This window comes from Leopardus geoffroyi, chromosome A2, assembly GCF_018350155.1.
Source record: "Leopardus geoffroyi isolate Oge1 chromosome A2, O.geoffroyi_Oge1_pat1.0, whole genome shotgun sequence".
NCBI classification, from domain to species: domain Eukaryota; kingdom Metazoa; phylum Chordata; class Mammalia; order Carnivora; family Felidae; genus Leopardus; species Leopardus geoffroyi.
Genome location: NC_059331.1, coordinates 92,283,212 through 92,301,602, shown reverse-complemented (window position 1 = coordinate 92,301,602; position 18,391 = coordinate 92,283,212). Strand labels below are relative to the sequence as shown.

The window sequence follows — 18,391 nt, the reverse complement described above, 5'->3', positions numbered from 1 at the left end:
ACCAGTAGGAAACACGAAGGCAGCCATATGCCTTTGTTCCCTGCAGTCAGTCTATAACACAGTCTTTAACAAGATCTATAAAATTAAGTCTTAATTTTTTTAATGTTTATTTTTGAGAGAGAGAGAGAGAGAGAGAGACAGAGCACAAGAGGGGAGGGGCCAAGAGAGAGGGACACACAGAATCTGAAGCAGGCTCCAGACTCTGAGCTATCAGCACACAGCCCGACACAGGGCTCAAACTAATAGACTGCAAGATCATGACCTGAGCCAAAGTTGGATGCCCAACCGACTGAACCACCCAGGTGCCCCAATTCTTTCCATTATGCTATCTTTGGTATCCATTTTTTCAGTAAATCTTTTTATTCACTTGTCCAATGGCTATTTTTGTGATGAGAGTATATAACCAAAACTAATCAATGCATGAATATTTGCTTTCAGAGCTGCATTTAAAATAAACTAAAAAAATTGCTGCCATGTGGATTTTGTTCCAGTGTTAATTGCATTCCCAAATTTTAAAACTTATTTTAAAATTCAAATCCCTTACTACACCAAGTTGACAGAATTCTCAGTTTGGAAACCAAGTAGTAGTATAAACTGCATCCAATGACCTGAGGCTTTTTAAAAGTGGATGTTTTAGGATGACAGTATCTGCTTTGTAATTGTGGAAGAGACCTGAGTCTTACCAGTTATCACAGCAGACTGTCTAACAAGACTCAACATTTTCTCAATGTCAGAGACTTGCCATATTGGCCACACAGCATTCTAGCACCTCACCTCTGTGGGTTCACAGCTGTCTCAGAAAAAGAAATCTAGTGTCTGTCTGCCTTCAAATGACTGGATGTCACAGATGTTTATGAAGAACTTCACGGAACGTGTCAAAAGAAAACTATCCTGTTCTCTGATCTCATAAGTCATGAAAATAAATATTATTTCAAATTAAATCCTGTTGGCATCTTTATTTAACTGGGCCTCAATATGTATGTATATTCACAAAATATATAAAGCTCATGTAGCAATTCACAGAACACAAGGGCTTCTGAGAGGCAGTATATAAAGTATATATGGCTATAAAAATACCAGACTTCCTAGGTCAGAATCTGAACTCCACCACTGGATAACTCACTATAACCCTGGGCAAGTTTCTTAAGCTTCTCATGCTTCAATGTCCTTATCAGTAAAATGGGGATAATAATAATACATTCTTTATAAGATTGTTAGGAGAATCAAATGTATTAATATAATTTAAATTCTTAGAATAGGACCAGGCACAAGTAACCTGTGCCTCAATAAAAATAAGTAATTTTATTCACATTAGATATGTGTCTGTAAACTCATATTATGTCATACTTATAAACATATTTAAACAGAAGATGATTGGTTTCTTCAACTGTGTGATCTTACTAGAGATCTATTTCCATCATCCTATGTTTTTTATGCCAAACACCCATACATAATGTATGATATTTTAATTCTAATAACTGGAGTTCTGTTCTTTCTTTTCCTCTCCTTTTCTGAGTATACTAGACATATAATGTTACATTAGTTTCAGTATACAACACAGTGATTCAACTTCTAAGTTATGCTGTGCTCATCACAAGTGTAGCTGCCATCTGCGACCATACAGGTTATTGCAATATCAGTGACTATATTCTCTGTGCTGCCCTTTACCCCTGTGACTTGCTCATTCCATAACTGGAAGCCTGTGTCTCTCACTCTCCTTCTCCCATTTTGCCCATGACTCCACCCACTTCCCTCTGGCAACCACCAGTTTGTTTTCTATATTTACTGGTTTGATTCTGCTTTTTGTTTGTTTATTCATTTATTTTTTAGATTCCACAAAGTGAGTGAAATCGTACGGTACTGTGATGAGCAGAGTTCTTATTATGCCTAAAGCATTCGCCAGTTCTATGATTCTGGTCATTTTCATATTCGAAGACATCATTTTTTTTCCTGTGAAAGGGGATTGATAGCACCTCCTTCAAATGGTGCAAAGCATTATACAAACTGTCATTATTTTTTCCAAGTCCAAGATGCACTGGACATTCATAAAGTTGACATCCTGAGTTTATATCCCAGACTCCAACATAGTTTAAGTGTGGCAACAGCATTTTGTGGCTTTAAAACCTGATGGATTCTCTTTTAAGGGGGTATCTTTACAAGTAGACCTCATGATGTGGTACAACCCAGGCCAAGGAAAGAGGCCTATGTTATAAAGAACCCGAGATGCCACAGCAGGGGCCATAATCCATCTGTAAGATGAATAACCATATTATCACCACTATCTTGAATCCTTTTTGAGTCTATGAAACAATATGGCCTCATCTCCACTGCTCCTACAGATCCGTCACCCTTACTGTTTACCATGACAAATGCCTGAACTAATACTTAGCCATCTTACAGAGACTTAATGTAGATTTAGATGACTGGTAGTTGCCAAGTGTTTTTGAAACATCATGGAATATCCTGTGAATACGTACCTGCCGTTTACTTCTTTTTGGTGCTGGCTTCAAAATAAATTTTGGTGGAGTGATGTGTACTTGCTGAAATTCTAAAAGGAAATAAAAATAAATTAATGTAACTTGTATTTTCCAGTTTTCTTTCATACAGAGGAATCAAAGTTTTACTATCCCTTCATAGAATAAATTGTATAATTATACTTTATTAACTATTAGTAACAGTTACTATAACTGTTGATAATTAATGTAAGTTATAATTGGAAAATTAGATAATTATAATTATGTGGTTATTATAAATTTTATAATATATAATGTTACACTTAAAGATAATATAGAACATTAATCAAAATAATTGTGCTCATATTAATACTAAATACATATATCATGAATGAATATAATTAAAGCAATCTTGGGCACTATTCCTATTTTAATTTATCTCAAAATTTTTCTCATATTTCTGCAATAAATACTATCACATCCTTTATCAAGAATCTTCTAAATAGCCAACTTGACTTCCCACTACTGACCTTCATTAAAGAATGACACAGCAAATGCTGATGAAGATGTGAACAATCAGAACTCTCATATAGTGCTGATGAGCGTAAAATGGTATAAGCACTTAAGAGAAAGGCTCAGCAATTTCTCACACAACAATAGTTCTCAAAGTGAAATCCATGAACTAATGGCATCAGCATATTCCCAGCATACCTGGGAACTTGCTGGAAATGCAAACTCTCATAACCCACCCAAGACGTACTTGAATCAAAATCTGTAGCAACTGGTGCAGCCACTATGGAAGACAGTATGAGGTTCCTCAAAAATTAAAAATAGAACAATGCTAGGACCCTGCAATCCCACTTCTGGGCATAGAGCCAAAGGAATTGAAATCAGCATCTCAAAGAGATACGTGCACCACCATGTTCACTGCAGCATTATTCACCATAGCCAAGACATAGAAACAACCTAAATGTTAAAGGAAATGTGGTATACACATGCAATGAAGTATTACTCGGCCTAAAAACAAAAGAAGAAAGAAAGAAAGAAAGAAAGAAAGAAAGAAAGAAAGAAAGAAAGAAAGAAAGAAAGAAAGAAGGAAGGAAGGAAGGAAGGAAGGAAGGAAGGAAGGAAGGAAGGAAGGAAGGAGAGAGAGAGAGAGAGAGAGGGAGGGAGGGAGGGAGGGAGGGAGGAAGGAAGGAAGGAAGGAAGGAAGGAAGGAAGGAAGGAAGGAAGAAAGAAAGGAACCTTTCTATTTGTGACAACATGGATGAACCTGGAGGGCATTATGTTGAGTGAAACTAGCCAGACACAGAAGGACATATAAGAGTCCAACTCCTAGGGGCGCCTGGGTGGCTCAGTCGGTTGAGCGTCCGGCTTTGGCTCAGGTCATGATCTCGCAGTCCGTGAGTTCGAGTCCCGTGTCAGGCTCTGTGCTGACCGCTCAGAGCCTGGAGCCTGTTTCAGATTCTGTGTCTCCCTCTCCCTCTGACCCTCCCCCGTTCATGCTCTGTCTCTCTCTGTCTCAAAAATAAATAAACGTTTAAAAAAATTTAAAAAAAATTAAAAAAAAAAAAAGAGTCCAACTCCTAGAAGCAAAGTGGAATGGCAGTTGCTAGAGGTTAGGAAAAGGGGGAAACAGGGGAGCATTCCTCAAAGGGCACAAAGTTACAGTTGTACAAATGAGAAGGTCCTAAAGATCTACTGTACAGCACAGTGCCCAGAGTTAACAATACTATATTCAGTATACTTAAAATTTTGCTAACAGTGTACATCTTGTGTTGTATTCTTACCACTACTACTACTACTAACAATAATAATAATAACAACCACAACAATAATAAAGAGGGTGAAAACAAACTGCTGGAGCTAATCGGTATGTTTACAACATAGATTACAGTGATGACTTCATGGGTGCAGATTTATCTCCAAACTCGTCAAACTGTATACATTAATTATGTGCAGCTTTCCCTTAATGCCAATCATATCTCAATTAAGTGGCTTGGAAAAACCCTCTAGATACACAGCCAGGAGTCTGTGTTTAACAAGCTGCCATGAGGTACTCTGATGCACTCCGAAGTTTGAGAGGAATACACCATTGTGTGGTTAAACATACAACTACGCTGTGACTCGGTAATTCCACTGCCAGGTAATTAATTACAGAAGAAATGTAAACATGTGTCCACCAAAGAGATTTTTATAAGAATATTTATAGTTATTTTATTCAGACTAGCCAAAAAGTGGAAACAACCCAAATGTCCATCAACAGAATGGATAAAACTCTGTGTTATCTTCAAACAACAGAACGTACTCAGCAATTTAAAAAGATAAAGACAGGGGCGCCTGGGTGGCGCAGTCGGTTAAGCGTCCGACTTCAGCCAGGTCACGATCTCACGGTCCGTGAGTTTGAGCCCCGCGTCGGGCTCTGGGCTGATGGCTCAGAGCCTGGAGCCTGTTTCCGATTCTGTGTCTCCCTCTCTCTCTGCCCCTCTCCCGTTAATGCTCTGTCTCTCTCTGTCCCAAAAATAAATAAACGTTGAAAAAAAAATTTTTTAAAAAATAAAAAGATAAAGACAAACTGTTGCTATCTCTGACATTAATCTCATAGGCATATGCTAAGCAAAAGAAGCTGGACACAAGACACAATGCATGAAGATCTAAATCAGGATAAACTAATCTACAGCAAAAAAAAAAAAAAAAAAAAAAAAAAAAAGCCACAAAAGGGACTGCAGAAGTGGGAGCCACTGACTGGGATGCAGTACAAAGGAAGGTACTGGGGTAACAGACATGTGCCAAATCTCACCAAGGGAGTATCTATGTACCAAAACTCATTTAAAGGTATTCGAGATTTACATACTTCATTGCACTTATTTTTATTTAAAAAAAAATTTTTTTTAATGTTTATTTTATTTTTGACAGAGAGAGACAGAGCCTGAGCAGGGGAGGGGCAGAGAGAGAGGGGGACACAGAATCTGAAGCAGGCTCCAGGCTCTGAGCTGTCAGCACAGAGCCTGACACGGAGCTCGAACTCACAGACCGCAAGATCATGACCTGAGCCGAAGTCGGACGCTCAACTGACTGAGCCACCCAGGCGCCCCTCATTGTACTAATTTTTAAAACAGACTGTGCTAAGGGGTCCATAGGAAGTAAATAAACCTTTCCCAAATGTTTTCTTAGGGACACTAGTCCTGAGAGATGGGTCATGTAAAACAAAAGGGTCCACAGTGAAACAAGTCTGGGGGGACACCTGACCACATTCTGTCTCAGAGACATGCATCATGCACAGCAAGACAAAGGTATTGATAAGTCATGACCCAGGAAAACTTCATTAAATCTAAAGTAAAAAAGCTTCCACATGAGCTTATTTCACAAAAATCGCAGTTTTGACATTTCTTTCTTTCTTTTTTTCTAATTTGTTATAATAAATCCAAGTATCTAGAAAGACAAATAACACTCTTAAAACTGACAGTGCCAACTTCTGATGGGAAAAGAAAACCAGAAACTAAGGGAGACAGACCTGACTTGGGGAAGAACACGTTCAAAATTATTGTTAATGACAGCAAAAGTGCCAAGTCATCTTTAAAAAGTTTGTATGGGGCGCCTTGGTGGCGCAGTCGGTTAGGCGTCTGACTTCAGCCAGGTCACGATCTCGCGGTCCGTGAGTTCGAGCCCCACGTCGGGCTCTGTGCTGGCAGCTCAGAGCCTGGAGCCTGCTTCCGATTCTGTGTCTCCCTCTCTCTGACCCTCCCCCGTTCATGTTCTATCTCTCTCTGTCCCAAAAATAAATAAACGTTGAAAAAAAAAATTAAAAAAAAAAAAAAAAGTTTGTATAGAAAAGAAACCCTGAACAAAGTTTAAAAAACAAAACAAAACTGGAAGATTGTATCACAGCAAGCCTACAGTAGAGTCCTTAGGGGGATCTTTATTTATTACTTTAAATATTAATTAATGTTTATTACTTCCAGTAAGACCTATTAGGTTGTAGCTTTATTCTCAGACAGACTGGCATGATTTACTTTCTTCCCATCACAGGGATTGTAAATGGTTTCACAAGGTAACCGAAGGAACAGCCTCAAGTATCTATGTAAAGTAAGAGCATCTATATGCTTATTTGCACGTTTTTTTAAATTGTGAAATCTATAAAATGGATCCCCTAGCCCTTTGGCAGCAGGGCAGAAGAAAGGCAGAAGATCAAGGAGTCACAAATCTATTCCAGAGAAGGGACATTAGCAAACACTCATCTCATTTTCCAATAAGGAGACAACGTTAACTTCTTAAAAAGTATTTATTTTTTTATTTATTTTGAGAGAGAGCAAGCGAGAGCACACAAGGCAGGAGAGGGGCAGAGACAGAGAGAGAGAGAGAGGCAGAATCCTAAGCAGGATCCATGCTGTCATCATAGAGCCTGACGTGGGGCTCGATTCCAGACACCGTGAGATCATGGCCGGAGCCAAAATCAAGAGTCAGACGCTTAACCAAGTAAGCCACCCAGGCATCCCAAAACTTTTTATTTTTTTAAGTTTTTATTTATTTAAGTAATATCTACACCCAATGTGGGGCTTGAACTCATGACCCCGAGATCAAGAGCTGCATGTTCTTACAACTAGGCCAACCAGGCACCCCAACAATGTACACTTTTAAGTTGTTTTCCTAAGCAGTAGTTTAGGACATGCTCTTGGTTGGATAATTCTTCCATTTCCCCGCTGCCTCTCTCACAGCACACATTCTCATAGTGGCACAATCCAAAACCCCGCTCAGCCCCCGACTAGCTGTGGGCCCAGGAAAAGACAAGCTAGATGAGCCCATTTCTTCATCTATAAAATGTAAGTGATAAAATCAATCTCACAGAGCTGTAACGAAGATAAAAATGAGATTAAAAATTCGAAGGTTCTGTAACCATAGGTAGGGCCCACTAAGAAAGGAAGCGTCTCCACCCCAGGTATTCAGAGCGTGCTCGGTCTTGAAAAGAAAATCAAGGAATCCAGTACATCCAAAGACAAATGTACTCCGTATAATCGCTGTTCGACTAACGAGGCCAAAGTAGGAGTACTCTGCCCTGCTTGTCATGCAAAGGTTTGGATCAACTCAAGCCAACACGTATAAATAAATGGGCCTGCAAACAAACACACGTGAGATGGAAAGACTTCACAAAAACACATAAGAATAAAAAGCATTAGTCTATAATCGTGCCTTCTGAAAATGCTGGGGCAAAAAGAGAGGAGGAAAACAACAAATGGGGAAATGATTACAAGTCCATCCCTATGTTTATAAAATCAGTATCTCACTGAAAGTGAATTTTTCTGTATTTTGTCCACGCAGACCAATTTTTGCTCTAACATTACTTCTCCTTTCAGAGATACCCTACTGTGATTGTTACCATTTTAAAAAGTCTTCCTCCAATGTGCTCAAGCTGTATCTTTCCAAACTCATCCACTACAAACATGAGGTCAGTTTGCATTTTATTGTCCTTCTTGATGTCACTTGACCTCATGTCACTTTCTCTCTCAAACTGTTATGAGCAGTCATGTGCTAAGGACATTTCACATACAGATTAGCTCTAAAGCATTCAAATGAATTATTAAGCCTGACTTTTTTTAAAGTCATAATATGAATACCATACCAGATGGAAGATCATCCAAGGGAAATTCAAACAGTCTGGATTTGTAAACCGAATGAAAATGGAAATCCTCCTGCAATAACAAACAACAGAGATTGAGCACATGCAACCACTTATCCCCAGCCTCAGGCAATGAGAGCTGAAGAAGCAGAGACCCCTAAAAGAAGCATGACTATGCGCCCTCCTGGATTTGGAAAGGCAATGAGCCACTGTGCAACCCTCCCCCGCCTGGATTCCCCCTGCACCAGAGAAATATCCTATTAGAAACAAAATGCCTCTGCAGACACAGAGGCCAAAGCCTGCAGTAATGGAAAATAAATGAATGAACCTATTCCCCCAAGGAGAAGTAAGACATCTGGGAAAATGGGCTAATGCTTTTTATAACTAGTTCCTGTCTGAGGATCCCTGCCCCACTTTCAGAGTCAGATAGTTTTGCTAGGCAAAGACTGCAGGGCTAACACTCTTCCGGTATCGGGGAGTAGGATGACTGGTGTAAGCAGATGCCCAAACGGACCTTGCTCCAAAATTCAAATGTCATACAAAGTTCTGTGACAAACCAACAGACAAAAAGTCCTGTTCCATCTAAGAAAAATTAATGAACATTCAAGTAACTACTTCTGGCTTCTTTCCATTAAAAAAAACCAGAATGTCATAAACAGTCAAGTTTCATGATACTGCCATAAAAACATCACCTGGCCAGGCGAAGTGATACGACAGCCAGTAATAGGCATCCAGAAAACAAAATACAATACAAATAGCTTCCCTTTATGGGTGGCAACACAGTGTGTATTTTTAGAAATTACTTAAGTGTTTGAACACTGTTGCACGACACGATGAAGAATGTTTCTGTGCACAGAGCTAGAATGGAAGTGTATTATCTTTCTCTGCAGTCTATAATATTAACTCAACCCTCTTCTAGTTTTTTTTGGAAAATGAATTGTTTCGACTAAAATGAAGGAGAAATTAATAAAACAGATTTCTCTACATTTCACCAGCACAAGGCCTTATAGACAATAGGCAATAGAGAAAAATCTGAAATCCAGAAAAGAAAATGAGGTGGAAAATCATGCATCTATTGAGTTGGTGTGTAACAGACTGAATGATTGTGTCCATCCCCACCCTGCCAAATTAATATGTTTAAGCCCTAACTCCTAATGTGACTGTATTTGGAGATTGGGCCTATGAGAAGGTACTAAAGGTTAAAACAGGTTTCAAGGGTGGGGCTGGGGTCCTTATAGGAAGAGGAAACACCAAAGCGCGCTCTCTCTCTTTCTCTCTCTCTCTCTCTCTCTCTCTCTCTCTCTCTCTCTCTCTCTGCCATGTGAACACAGAGTAAGAAGGAAGCCATCCCAATCGAAGGAGAGAGCTCTTGACAGACATGGACCCTGCCGGCACCTTGATCTTGGACTTCCAGCCACCACAACTGTGAGAAAATAAATTTCTGTTGTTCAAGCCACCCACTCTCTTATGATGACTGCCTGAGCAAACTAAGACAAATCACAGCACATTATGGTGGAGTTAGAACAAAAATGGAAGCTTCAGAACACCTGAGAAGGAAAGTATTTCCAGTATCCAGAGAAAGAGACAGACTTTAAAAAACACTTGTGGTTTTGACTTATTCAATATTCAATTATATCCTGACTCTAAAAATATGAAAATAGAGACCAAAAAAAAAAAAGGAGGAAAAGGGAAGAGGGAAAGCCCCCAATATAAATTTTCACATTGGCCACAAGAAACAGGAGCACTTACTTGGGAGGTGTCATTCTCTTCTGGTTCAATGAGATAGGTGTGGTTCCCATCATAGAACATTCCACTGCCAAGGACAAGAAAATAATCAGGCATAGCCATCTTGCCTCAGAACAAGATCATTTTAAAATCAACAGCTGCTGAAGGATGAATTCACTTCTCAACCCTCACTTCCCAGTCCCACCCATCATCGCCAGTTACACACCACATACCATAGACACACAGACACACACACATTCCCCATATACCACACCACACACACCCTACTTACCACACACCACACACATACACACACACCCCACATATACCCCCACATACCACACATACACAGCACATACAGATTACATACTACATACCACACATCATACCCCACAAACCTCCCAATACCACACCCCACATACACATACACACTGCACCACATCACACGTGGGTAAACACACACACACACACACACACACACACACACACACTACTAAAGGGAAAGGCTCGTTCCTCTGACTCCCCATAAACAGCAGGGTCTCCTCATCCTGACCCTTCCCAGGTTCAGGGTTATCATTCTTTAACTGTGGTCCACTATTCCTCCCTCCAACACGTAATTTTAAAACTTTATATGCAAATAGTCACCTGGAGAGCTTGTAAAATTGTAAAACTTTCAGGGCCTTCCTCAGATTTCTTGGCTAGGGCCCAGGAAGCTGCATTTTAAACAAATCCCAGGTGGTTCTGACGCAGGTTGTCAGGGACTACACTGAGAATTGCCTATCTACCACACACCTGAAACGTTCTCTGGTAACAAGAGATGATGCATTTCAACAATTTACCATGCGCTAAAAACTTGACACTCATTTGAATCGCTTCCACAAATGTATGAGGGAGGCACACTTATACGTTTGCCTATACTCATTTTTACAAGAAATGAAACCAAAGCTCAAAGAGATGAAGTAACCTGACCAAATTACATAACCAGGAAGATCAGAGGCGGGAACAGAGAGCCCAGGCAGATTGGTTCCTGAACTGCCTATCTGCAGTTGGCTACCTCTTCATCCATTCACTCATTCAGCACACACTTACAGAGCACCTACAATACACTGCTCTAAGTGCTGGGGGTACCATAGTGGACAAAACAGATGATTTTTCTGCCCTCATGGTGCTCATGTGCATTGCAGGGAAGACAGACAAAAAATATATAATCAACAAGTATATATATATAGATATAAATATAGATATATAGATATACTATATATAGATATATCAATATATATACCATATATATAGTATATATATATAGATATATCTATATCATAGATACTATATATCATATATACTATATCATATCATATATCATATATACTATATATATGGTATATATATAGATATATCTATATATATGGTATATATATATAGATATATCTATATATATGGTATATATATATAGATATATCTATATATATGGTATATAGATATAGATATATCTATATATATGGTATATAGATATAGTTATATAGTTATATAGTATATCTATATATATCTAGATCTATATAGATATATCTATATATATATACTATATATATGGTATATATATTGATATATCTATATATATATATGGTGGTAAAAAATTCTAGGGAGGAAAGTAAAGCAGGTTAAGGACAATAAATTGTGCTAGAGGACTGGGTGTAGAGACCAAAGAGAGACGACTGTTGATTTACATAGAGTCTCAGAGAAAGGCTTTCTAGAGAAGATCTGAAATAAAGGAAGGGAGGATATCTGTGCAAAGAGCGTTGAGCCCTAAGTGTGCTCCAGGAACATCAAGGATGCAGTGTGGCTGGAGTAGGGTGGGTGTGAGGAGGGCTCTGAAATGATTATCAGAGGAAGAGTGGGGCCACATGAGGCAGGCCCTTCTAACAGCCCTGGCTTTCACCCTGAGAGACATCTGGATTTAAGTTAGCAGAGGGAAACACGATCGCTCTTAAATTTTAAAATAATTGCTCCAACTGCTGTGTTAGAATAGTCTTTAGGATGGCAAGGACAGGAAATGGGGAAATTATAGCAATAATCCAGGTGGAAAAAAAAATGGTAGCCACCTAGATCACAATGGTAATGGTGGAGATCGTGAGAACTGGTCAAATTGGGGGTAGTTTTTCAAAATTAGAACACCAGTAGGATTTACTAATGAATTTGAATTGGAGTATGCAAGAAAGAGTTGTGTCGATGAAAACTCCAAGGTTTTGACCTGAGCAACTGGTGAGATGGGTTTGCCATTTAGTCAGATAGGAAAAGCTGCAGGAAGGACAGAATGGACCTTGGAAGCAGGATGCAGGGAGCAGGGCATAAATCTGGAGTTGGGTTTTGATCTCTTAGGCTGAAGATGACTATAAGCCAACTGAGAAATCCTCTGGAGGGCATTTTAAGCTACAGATGGCCTCAGCTCCCACTCAGAGAGATCCTGATGGCCATTCCTTCTAGGAGAACATGGTCTTTCTACTAAGATGAAACCTCTAATGACACTGAAGAAATGTGTCTTATCATTCAGGCATCTGAGAAGGGACAAAGTGTGATCTTCAGGAGTCATTTCTCAGTGTTATGTGGAAATGACTGCATGAGACCCAAACTGTTAAGCATATAATAGTATTTATCTTTTGATGATGGCTTAATGGAATCAGTTGGTTTCCCTGAGCTGTAATCATAATGGCTTTCAGCTCTGCCTCTATCCAAATTCTTTCATTCCTGCTGTAACATCTTCCACATGCCCTCAACTTTCATATACCCTTAGAACTGCTTCTCTCACATCTGTAAGGTTTTCCACCAAAGTACACTTTCTGAATTTGGATGACATCGCATTTGGAATTTGAAGATAAACAGATGCAATTTATAAGATATTACTGACAATACACTCCTAAAGAATCAGAGTGGGGGAAGCCTTTTTCAAACAGTAGACCAAATACGACAGCAGACATTCTCTCTGCACCTGTTGAGAACTGGCCAGACCCATCCAGAAAATGGTACAGAACAACTACCCTTTGCCAAAATTCACATGGCTATGCTGATTAAACAGCAAGCAGATTGTTTTGTTTAAATAATCCAGGGTATTATTTCCTCTTGCATTAAGTTGGTGTCCAGTGTGAAAGTCAGTGACCTTTATTGGATCTAAACATCATGACACACAGGGTAAAGAAATCAGATTCTGACATCATATATATCTAGAAGATTCTGGCTCCCTATATGATAATGTGCCATCACTAACTCTTTAACTATTAAAAAGCATATGTGTTTTATTTGTTTTGAGCATTGACACCTTTCGGTTGTATTTATATAAAATTCCAATAAGTATATCAAGTCCACACAGAGTATACTTTTGATAAAAACCAGCATCCAGGACCTATTTATTATAGGCTAATAGAGCTGATTTTTTAAAAGGCTGGATCAAAACAAGATTTTGAAAAGAAACAGCCATTCTTAAAAATTGCCACAAGAGGGCAATAAACTTACATCTGATTCCATTCTTTTAGGTTCCTATAGTTACAGGATTTTGTCATAACATCAAACATACCAGGACCAAAATACTGCCTGTTAGTCCTCTGAATTTGAAAAAAAAATGTGCAATCCTGAGAAACTTAACAGAAACCCATGGGGGAGGGGGAGGGAAAAAAAAGAAAAAAAAAAAAAAAAAAAAAAGAGGTTAGAGTGGGAGAGAGCCAAAGCATAAGAGACTCAAAACTGAGAACACACTGAGGGTTGATGGGGGGTGGGAGGGAAGGGAGGGTGGGTGATGGGTATTGAAGAGGGCATCTTTTGGGGTGAGCACTGGGTGTTGTATGGAAACCAATTTGACAATAAATTTCATATATTAAAAAAAATAAATAAAAAATAAAAAATAAAAACTTAAAAAATTAAAAATTTTTTTAAAATGTGCATTTTCTGGTTCTTTATGGAAAAGATATATAAATATGCATCTTTCCCCCCCTTCATGTTCTTCAACTGAATTCAGTAAACCAAGAAAAATGAGAGATCTATGTATGTACTTGGTAAATTACTAAAGATGAGTCATGGATGAAATAATCTATTTCATATCCAAATCAATGTAATTGATACAATATAAATTATTTAATATTTAGTAATATCCTCTAAAATATTTGTCAGCAATTTTTTCAGAAAGTAAAATCAACATGAGGATAATTAATAATAAATAACAAAATGGATCAAGAGTAAATTTATCCAACACGCTCACAAAGGTCTAAGAACACCCAAAGATGCTTATACACAATCCTGACAGTGTTCCTAGACACATGATGCATTTTCTGTTTTTTTTTTTTTTTTTGTTTCATTTTAAACAGAAAGTTTTCTCATGACAGAGGTAAATTTTACCTAGTTAAAACAACTGAAGCTGCCTCAGAGTGATACTCCTGATATAGTCACTAAAGTTTCCTTAAAGTTTCTTTTCCATCCTCCTTCAAATGACTGTGTAAGGTTAGTAGCAAGCTCCTGGTCTACCAGAGTCCCTGGAAGGCAGTGACACCTTCTCATTGCTTCTCACGACATGCTGTTTGGAAAACTGGAAGACAAAGTGGAATAAGCCCTGGGCAAGATGCTTACATGGGAACTTTGGGTTGAGATGGTAAGAGGAAGAGAAGGAGAAAAAAGCCTCTTCCTATTTATATCACTATCATACATTTGTTGTCACGAATGTCGATGGGCCCAGGGTACCACTCTTAGCAGAAAGCTGTGCTCATCTTGAGATGAGTTGTAACAATTTTATTACTGAAGGGGACTTTAAATTTATTTTTACAGATAAGAAAACCAAGACCATATGAGGCATGGATTCCTGTTTGTAAAAATGTCTCTTTAGTCAAAGACTGTAATCAAAGTAAGTAAAAGTCTTTCAGAGCAAACAATCAGCAGATAGAGGTCTTCCATGCTCTTGGGCATCTGGTGTCATTCCTCTGGTTCCTCATACTCTCTACCTTCTGCCTCTCGCATACCTACTGCCCAAGTCTGACTGGAGGCACCACTTAGGCAGACTAGCTCGATTTTCCTGGATTTCCCATTAGAACTCTTTTCTAACGTTAAGACCTGTCTGCCTAGCCCTCTCTCTTGGAAGGCTCTATCAAAGCCTATTAAAGGGCCCACTCTACCTACTCAGATGGCATTTCTTCAGAGGCCTCAAGCACTACCTCATTCCCCAGGGCCCACTCTCTATTTGCACTTTTCTGTTACTTTCTCTCTCAAAGAAAACATACCTATCTCATTCCATAGTAGGAAGCTGAGCTAGTTTTAGCTTCCCCCACAGGACTGTGAGCTGTTGTGGACAGGAGTCATGTTCTCATTGCCTCGATTTTCCCAGGGGCTGGCACATAGCAGACACTCAATAACTGCTAGCTACACAAAAAAGCCAGATCTCTTACTTGGGAACTGACAGGATGCATTTTAAATTTTCCAAGAAAAAATTTAACAAAACTAAAGTGCTGGTTTGTTCCACATCCAAAAAAAAGTAAAGCAAACAAGGAAGAACTGAGATGATTTAGCTTCAGTAGAATGCAGAGGAGTGACACGGTAGCTTCACACGGTGTTAACAAAACAAGTGAGAGCTGGCCACCTGTGTGTCACCATTAGCGACAGAACAGAGGAAGTGGATGTATTCCCATGTTAAACATCAGCAAACATTCTTTGATAATGAAGGTTATGAGAAAGGAAGCAAGGCCCCGAAGAAGCATGACCTCCATTCCTTGGAGGTTTCCGAGAACAGACAGACGCTCCCACAAGCTTGCTGTGGGTTTTAGGTGGGATTCTGGACAAACAATGGGCTCCAACACATGAGCTCTTGAGGTGATTTGCAGTCTAGTGTCTTTGTACAAGGAGTCAAGAGTTTCCACCTACTAAAATTTCTACTATTCCATAAAACTATAAAAACTAGCATCAAGAAGGAGTAGGGGCAGAATGGTACCAAGGGTCTAAACACCCAGAGAAACAGAGACCCACATTATGCAAACCGCTCCTGTCCCAACTTGGATGAAACTAGAAAATGCTTCAAACATCACCATAGGGTGTCATATCATAACTCCAAAGACCCTGGCCTGTTTCCGCAACTCTAATCTAAAAATCTACCTGGTTTCGAAACCTCAGAAGAAAGTAAGATCAGATCCGTTGCTGATTTACTTGACATAGAATTTTGATTACAGTGCATTAAAAATAAAGAAAATAAGTGACTGAAAGAGTGGATAGTACAAAAACTTGGGGGACACTTACTGAAGTCCATGGCATGTTGACAATGCAACAAATGAAGCTGGGTTTCCTCGGACACGGCCCTGGTAGTAGCAATGTTCTCCTCCCTGGAAACAGAAACCGAGAGCATAAGCCTCCACCATCGCCAAGAGCATCACCCACGTCATTCCTCAGGTTCCAGTGCACGCCACACCTCCATGTCTGAAGCTCTGCAGAATATTTCGTTATTCAGATTAGTGCTATCAGACCTCTTCTAACAGAATTATTCATAAACACTCCAAGCGAGCCAACTCCAAATCAAAAGATGAAGAAATAAAAGTTGACTTAACTTGCCTTTTATGTAGGTGATGATAGAAAGAGCAAAGAAATAGATACTGAAATACATCTGTGGCTCCTGCATCAGGATCAGCTGAATCATCTATCTCCCCAGTCATGAGAAACTCAACCTAGAGCACCAGCAAGATGATGCTCTTTCACATACAGCTAAGTAAAAATGACTATAAATCATTCCAGAGTCACTAAATTAAACTGATGGAGGAAAATACCTATTTTTATAGTGTTTATAGCAAAACTTGACAAATTTATACTATTTTGTTCTCCAATCATGAATGGCTTTCCCAGGAAGCTGTCTGGGTGGGGTGTGAAATTCCAAACTTTCTTCTAGCAGCTGGTTACATTAACTAAAATCCCATGAGACTCATTTCTTTGGATTAAACGTTCCTGGAAAAGGTAATAGGATAAATCCTCTGCCATCTCAGGGTGGTGCCTCAGTCTTCAAATACCTGCCACTCAGAGCATAGTCTAGAAACCAGCAGCACTAACACCCCCAGGAGCTGGTTAGAAATGCAGTTTCAAACTCCAGCCCCAACCTACCTACTTATTATAATCGGCATTTTAACAAGGCCCCTATTGATCCATATGCACATTAAAATTTGAGAACCATTGTTCTAAATGGCCTCTTCCATTCCCCCACTAATCTCCTATTTCTTCAGAAGCTGAAAGCTGCTACTTCAACTGATCCACTGAGATGTGAAAGAATGAAATCAGAAGGACTTGAACAATGGATGGTTTAAAGGGGCAAAAATGCTACCTGCCTTATAGTCTGACTTTAGGACTAATCCTACCTCAAATATTCAGTACTTGACAAGTAGAGGGGAGAGAACAGAAAGACACAGGATGTAACAAGCCTGAAGACATTTTCTGCACTGGAATCCCAAGGAAGGCAGCTGGGCCTGTAACTTCTGCTCCTCGTGAGATAATCCTACAGGATCTGGGGGACCTCAGCTGCAGTGAGGGGGCCAAGAATAGGCACTCGAGCTAGTCTGCCTAATCCTGTGACATCACCAAATCTCCAAAGGAGTCACTGAGCGTCATGAACTGAGGAATGCAGTTGGATTTGATGGACGGTAAGAACAGGGGGGTACTCACCTATAAGCCTGGCAGGGGGTATAACCCAATAGGCCACAGACTGTATTTCTGTCCTAGGAAATACAGACAGACACCAACTTTCTGCATAGGGCTGGTTTGGTGTAGATGCTAACTGCATGAGCTATCAGCTCCTTCATTTACTGGCTGTGTGACCTCAGGCAAGTTACAGGCCATCTGGCAAATGGGGGCAACAATTTCAGAGGGGTGTTCAGACCATTAAAGAGGTAAAATGAAGAAAGGGCTTAGAATAATGCTTGCCACTTAGTAAGCACTTAATAAATGCTTGCTACTGTTATAATTACTGTGTGTCAATTATTCAATGTGCATACACAATCACCTTAAATCCCTACATCAATCCTATAAAGAAATCTTGCTCCCTCTGTTCTACATAGGAGGTCACAACCTTAAGAGTGAAGGTTGTCCACCTGGGAAGTTGCGAAGTAGAGATGCAAACTTTATGTGAATGTGTAAATGCAAGCCCTGTGTCATTTCCCCTACACTACTTATGAGTTGGGCCTAGAACCTATAGGGTGTCTAGTGAAAATCTAACCTTTCCCCCAGGCTGCTTCTTTAGGGGTTTTGTTTGTTTTAATTTATTTTTTGAGTAAAGCTAGGAGTAAATTTAACAGAGTTTAAAATATCTTCTGTTGAGAATTATCCATAACATTAGATTGTAAATTATAACTCACTATGTTTCAAAAGACCTTGTTTTCCTGGAAACATCTAATTGGACCAACAACACTCTAGCTTTCTACTCAACAGACAAGAGGGGCCAAGAGTCAATGGGGTCACCTGGATACAGAGATAATTCTATCTAAAAATGTTTCCCTCTATTGGATAGTTACTAAATAACCCCATCAGATCTCTTTCTGAAGTCTAAGACTGTAGTGAACAGCAGATATAAAGATAGTAGAAACAGGTGGCTCAGTTGGTTGAG

At 39.4% G+C, this 18,391-nt stretch overlaps 1 protein-coding gene across 35 annotated transcripts in view; it reads right to left on the bottom strand.

The window, feature by feature from the left end:
• ADAM22 (ADAM metallopeptidase domain 22) overlaps nt 1-18,391 on the bottom strand; it is a 241,527-nt gene that overhangs the window by 72,211 nt on the left and 150,925 nt on the right. For all 35 annotated transcript variants that reach the window (XR_006716267.1, XR_006716269.1, XR_006716270.1 and 32 more), the window contains exons 5-8: nt 16,051-16,133; nt 9,817-9,880; nt 8,071-8,140; nt 2,478-2,548 (exon numbers count right to left, since the gene is read on the bottom strand). Coding sequence is in view for 31 of the 35 variants with exons in the window: in XM_045494713.1 (XP_045350669.1) it covers nt 2,478-2,548; nt 8,071-8,140; nt 9,817-9,880; nt 16,051-16,133 (288 nt within the window). In the remaining 4 variants the exon portion in view is untranslated. The remainder of the gene's footprint in view (nt 1-2,477; nt 2,549-8,070; nt 8,141-9,816; nt 9,881-16,050; nt 16,134-18,391) is intronic.